At 48.2% G+C, this 6,000-nt stretch overlaps 1 protein-coding gene across 2 annotated transcripts in view; it reads left to right on the forward strand.

Annotated features, from left to right (window-relative positions):
- raver2 (ribonucleoprotein, PTB-binding 2) overlaps positions 1-6,000 on the forward strand; it is a 70,569-nt gene that overhangs the window by 38,958 nt on the left and 25,611 nt on the right. For both annotated transcript variants that reach the window (XM_076277864.1, XM_076277865.1), the window contains exon 4: positions 5,746-5,937. In XM_076277864.1, the coding sequence (XP_076133979.1) occupies positions 5,746-5,937 (192 nt within the window). The remainder of the gene's footprint in view (positions 1-5,745; positions 5,938-6,000) is intronic.

A 6,000-nucleotide genomic window follows, 5' to 3' on the forward strand; every position in this document is an offset into this window, starting at 1 on the left:
CTTTCTGACACAAACACACACGTGTGCACACACACACACACACTCAGACACACTCAACCACTCACCTTACCTAAAGGCACACATGCTTGGTCGCACACACCTCATGCATCCACTCATAGACACCTCATTTGCTCATCTATACATTCATACATGCACTTATAAACACACACACACACACTTACACACTCACATTGCGTGCAGACACACACAATGAGGTGTTGGGATGTGTGTTTGTGATATAATGGAGTGATAAATCTACTGGCACGCTGTGCATGTGTTTATGTTTGTGTGTGTGTGTGTGTGTGTGTGTGTAGTGCAGGTCAGATTGTGTAATGAGCAGTGGATTTGTGGAGTGCTGCTAATGCACCGCCCAGCTAGTGCAGAACACTTCGGAATACACACACACACACAGAACTCTTGGTCTCAGTTCATGCTCTTCCCACACTCACTGCCGCTCTCTCACTGCTGGTATTGACTCATCTGCTACAATCTTTCTTCACTCGTTTACCACCCATCCCTCTATATCCACTCCTCCCTCCTTTGCTATTCTCTCTCTCTCTCTCGCCCTCTTGTATGACCTCCCTCTTTTTTTCATCCCTCGTTTTCATCCTCCGTCCGCTTCATCTCAATCACACAGACCTGTGGTCAATCAATGGCCTCCACCCCCTCAGAGCAGAGGGAGCCGCTCCTAAGCCACCTCTCCATACGAGAGAGAGAGGGATAGAGAGAGTGGGGGAGAGAGGGAGATAAGGTGAGATATACAGGGATGAAAGAGAGCACATGAAGAGATGAAGAATGGCAGAGAGGGTCAGAGAGACATTGTGAGCGAGGGACAGTGAGGTTAGTCAGAGGATGACCATGAGGGAGGGAGGCATAAGAGGAGGGGTAGAGGACCTTGAGGAGAGGAGAGGAGAGACAGGGAGGTGAGATTAAAGATGGGGGAGGGGAGCGAAACGTTTCATCCACACTTTCTTTGTAGGCCTCATGCTCTCAGAGGAAGATGGATGAGGAGAGATAGAGTTCCCCCCTGAGTTTGTGTGTGTGTGTGCGTGCATGTGAGATAGAGAGAGAGAGAGAGAGAGTGGGTGTTGTGCGGGGGTGGGTGATATGTGTTTGTAGTGGATGGGCTAGGCTTGAATTGTGAGTGCTGGAGTATGGATACTGACTAGGAGTGTGTGTTTATTGGTGTCAGAGCAGATTTATGTGTGTGTTTGTGTGTGTGTGTGTGTGTGCATGTGTGTGTGTGTTTGTGTGTGTGTGTGTGTGCATGTGTGTGTGTGTTTGTGTGTGTGTGTGTGTGCATGTGTGTGTGTGTTTGTGTGTGTGTGTGTGTGCATGTGTGTGTGTGTTTGTGTGTGTGTGTGTGTGTGCATGTGTGTGTGTGTTTGTGTGTGTGTGTGTGTGCATGTGTGTGTGTGTTTGTGTGTGTGTGTGCATGTGTGTGTTTGTGTGTGTGTTTGTGTGTGTGTGTGTGTGCATGTGTGTGTGTGTTTGTGTGTGTGTGTGTGTGTGCATGTGTGTGTTTGTGTGTGTGTTTGTGTGTGTGTGTGTGTGTGCATGTGTGTGTTTGTGTGTGTGTGTGTGTGCATGTGTGTGTGTGTTTGTGTGTGTGTGTGTGTGCATGTGTGTGTGTGTGTGTGTGCGTGTGTGTGTGTGTGTGTGTGTGTGTGTGTAGGGCGTGGGGGGTGAGCATGTATCTATTGGGACAATTTGTCTCTCCCTCTCCCCTCCATTATGTTGTGTGATATCAGACAAGTTTAGGTCACAGAAAGACAAATAGACACCACCAGACACTTCTTTATGACCTACACTCGTTTTTCAGTGCTTTCTCTCTCTCTTTTCTTTATCGCTCTCTTCATGTTTGCCTCTCAAACACAGACATCAGCTTATTCCTCTCCCTGCCTGTACAGTACAGTATCTCACTCATGTGTGCCCTGGTAAGAGAACCGAGGGAGTGAGAGAAGGAACATAGAGAAGGAGGGGGAGAGAGAGTGATGGGAAAGAGAGAGAGAGGAAGGGAGGGAGGTGGGGAGAGAGTGAGACAGATGGGTAGGAGGTAGTAGGGGTCCATCTTGCAGGCAGCTGAAGTGTTATGACAGCTTTTCTTCTGTCTGTGGTTCTGTCTGTGCTTTTGTCTCATAATGGGTTTTGGAATACTGAGAGCTGAGAAGTAGCCAGACGAAAAGGACACAGCTCTTTAGCAGCATGCGGACACTTACTGGTCAGGACACACCGCATTCTCACCGCACACACATCGTAGATACGGAAGAGGCGTGGAGTGGACCAGCCGTGGAGCTGAGAGCGTACAGATAACTGAGAATTCCTCCGGCCACTGAAGCCATTCACTGGGGAGAGGCAGATGGAGAGAGTTAAATGAAGTGTTACTTCCTCAGGATGTAGATGGTGTTGTCTAAGACAAAAACACTGGGAGGGAAATGGCAATGCTCATAGCTCTCATAGCTCATCATAAACACACTAATAGGTGTTACTGCACCAAGCGTCCCGTTTTGCAAAAGAGTGACCTCAGACCGTGGTCAAACCTGAATGTGCTCACAAGCACTTAACGCTTGTACTCCCCTGTGCCGGGCGTGTGCGTGTGTGTGTGCGTGTGTGAAGACAGTGCTGAACGCTGCATAAGAAAGCTGCTGAGCGAAGCAGGCAGCCGGTGTGTCGCCACTCAGGCCATTTAAAAGCTACTTAACCATGTCCCCGAGGGAGTGTGGCCCCTAGAGGGCCTAGAGAATACACACACACACACACACACACAGAGACAGAGAGAGAGAGAGAGAGATAGGGACTTTACAGTCAGCCCATCAGGCCCAAGGCTGCAGTGTGAGGCAGGCAGAGGCCACATGCTGATCAGACTTCAGGCAGCAGCATTGTATCCTATTTGGTATTATTAGTGGTTTACTGTCAGTGTCTGAAAGCCTTTAGCATATGTTGTCTTATTGTTGGATTCTGAAAGCCATGTAGTCCAGTGAGCCTTCATCTTGAGACTACTGTTCTCTACCTGTATAAATACTCTCTTTTTCATGGTCTTTTCTCTCATCTTGCCATCATCCCCCTCTCTGTCTCTCTCGCTCTCCTTCAGTTCCTCATCCTCCTGCTGTCATCTCTCCATCCCACCTTGCTTCTCCCTATCTCTCTCTATCTGTCAGTCTCTCTCCAAGTCTGTCTTTGAGTGTGCCCCCCCCCCCCCCCCCCCCCACACACACACACACACTGATCAGGCGTAGCGAGGAGCTTTGATAGCAGAGCTGGATGTAGAGGCAGCTCTCTCGCTCTCCTCCAGTAGTCTGCTGCTGGGGTCTCAATCTCCCTGGAGGCTACATTGCACCACTGATGTCTACACACACTTACATGAAAAGAGGAGGGAAATAAATTTTGTGTGTGTGTTAAAACGAGAGAGAGAGAGCATGTTCTGTGTGTGAGAGCCCCTGAAACGCTCCTGATTTTCCTTTTAGGCTTCTCCCAGGATGACACTTTACTCTGATACTCTGAAACAGTGGTTGGTAATTGTGCTGGGATTCAGAGCATGTGCACTTACGTAATGTGTTATGATGTGACTGCTTGTGTGAGAGTATTTGCACAACAAGGGTATACACACAGCTCCCAGGGGGACCATTCCCTATCCCAGCACTTGCTGTTGTTCTCACCAGCCTAGGAAAGAATTGCAGATAAATAAATAAGCGCTCGATTCATTTCCTAGAAGCACAGTTCAGGGATGCTTGCTGTTTTTAGCTTGGAGGCGCGGGAGCATGCATAGTAGCTGCACGCCTGGAAGACTTAATGACATTGTATCCTCCCTTGACAACTAGCAAAATATGTGCTGCTATTTTCATGGGCTGAGCACAGACTGTTGTTATGAGGGGAAAGCAGTGGCATGGGATGTGTGGATCCAAAGGTTCCTCTTTGATGGGGAGACAGATGGATGGATGCAGGTCGTTGACTAAACATCGGGACTCGGGAGTTTTGATCACCAGGAACGCTTTTACCGGTTGTCCAGGGCCATGTTAAATGGCTAGGATCATTTCAAAAGCTCAAAGCGTTCAAAAGTTCCAAGCGTTTCTTTTGTCAGCATACAGATATTGAGCTGTTAATATTGGCCTCGTAAAATGTAATTGTCCATAAAAGCAGGACTATTCTTTAGAGATGGGTCAGTTGGATCTGTTAATCAGGTCACAATGACCACGCAGCTCATTCAGCAGTTCTCACAGCCTCACAGGAACACAGCAAATGCAAAATGAGTCAGCAAGTGTAAAATGTACTCGTAAAGCTAGTGTTACTGACATGTGTTTGTATCTGTGTCCAGTGTGTTTGTGTGTGTGTGTGTGTGTGTGTGTGTGTGTGTGTGTGTGTGTTTGTGTGTGTGTGTGATCGGATGTGTGTTTGTAAGTGGTGTTGTCACACACTCAATGGGGGCTCCACTAGTACAGAGTGTCTTTGGGCCCCACAGGCCAGCTCATGTGAGAGCGAGTGGGAGTGCTGGAACACACACGCCAGGGGGTCACCACACAGGACTAGAGATGGGGTTGGGGGCAGCACCTTCCTCCTGCCACACATGCATGTCATACACGGCTGTCATTTCTGCCAGATGAACTGTGCTGACATTCTAACATGGTACTAACCAGCGCTTCTAAAACTGCCCAGTCCATCCCCAGGGAGCTGGTATAGGGACGAAGCATATGGTCCTGTCGGCCGGGACGTTTCTGTGTGTGGATGAGTGTGTCTGTTAAACGCGCTGTAATGTAATCCAGCCATTAGCGGCGCTGATGGATGCATACTGATGTAATGTTTGCCCCCTACGAGCAGACACAAGGTGACACACACTCACAGAATGAGTGTGATCTAAGTGGCAACGTTACATACCCTGTGTGCGATGAAAGAGGCGGAACATGTGTGTGTGTGTGTGTGTGTGTGCTTAGAGTGATGCCTGTGATCGCTATCTCGGGAGCGTACAAGTTGTGCGGGGATATAAGAAGTGATGGCAGAACCCATTTGTGTGGGTGTAATTAGTTCTGAGTGACTAGCTCTGCTGGCCAGAATGATTAATGAACACAGAGCCAGCCTGCAGTAGATACTGCTTCTGTTTGCTGTACATGACAATGGTAACAAGAGTAATGCTAATTATAGATTTATTCAAGCGTTTCAAAAACGTTTTGGAGAATTGGTTTTGACTGGGTTGCATTAATTCAGTGATGACTAAATGTATGTTACAGTAATTTGTGCCTCACAGTCAAAACTAGCACCGCTTTGCTGTGAATGTGTTTATTTGTGTGTGAAGTTCTTAACAAGTATAAGGGCAATGTGTCTTTGTGTGTGTGTTCACATTCTTAGAATAAGGATAGTCTAGTGACTGTTTTATGATCCTGGTGTGTGTGTGTGTTTATGTGTGTGTGCGTACGTGTGTTTGTGTGGTTGGCACAGGAAAAAGGGAGTGACTGGGTGGGTTTTCTATGCTGAGTATGAGACAAAGTATGTACTGCATCTTTGTGTGTGTGTGTTACAGCTGGCTCAGGATGAAGGGTATTTGATGTGTGAATGTGCTGCGGTGAAGTATGACAATTTGTGTATATTAGTGTGTGTGTGTGTGTGTGTGTGTGTGTGTTGTCCTGAGGTTTACATAAACTATGTGTAAATACTGTACATGCGTGTGTAAATACTGTACATGAATGTTTATGTGTGTGTGTGTGTGTGTGTGTTGCAGCTGATATGATAATGTGTGTGTGTGTGTGTGTGTTGCAGCTGGCTCAGGATGAGGGCAGTCCAGTGCGCGGCTTTGCGGTGGTGGAGTACGAGACGTCAGAGCAGGCAGAGTGTGCGCTGCTGGAGATGGACCGCACGCTGATCCAGGGTCAGGAGGTGCGCCTCTCCCTCTGCTGCCCAGGAACCTCCGGACGCAGCACGCTCGCAGCGCTCATCGCAGCTCAGGGAGTGGTGAGGGCAGACATACACACACACACACACACACACACACACACACACACACACACACACAGG

This window comes from Alosa pseudoharengus, unplaced genomic scaffold (assembly GCF_046254945.1).
Source record: "Alosa pseudoharengus isolate Yale_2024_CS ecotype anadromous, Long Island Sound unplaced genomic scaffold, YU_APseudo_1.1 YU_APseudo_1.1_scf_11, whole genome shotgun sequence".
In the NCBI taxonomy this organism is placed as follows: domain Eukaryota; kingdom Metazoa; phylum Chordata; class Actinopteri; order Clupeiformes; family Clupeidae; genus Alosa; species Alosa pseudoharengus.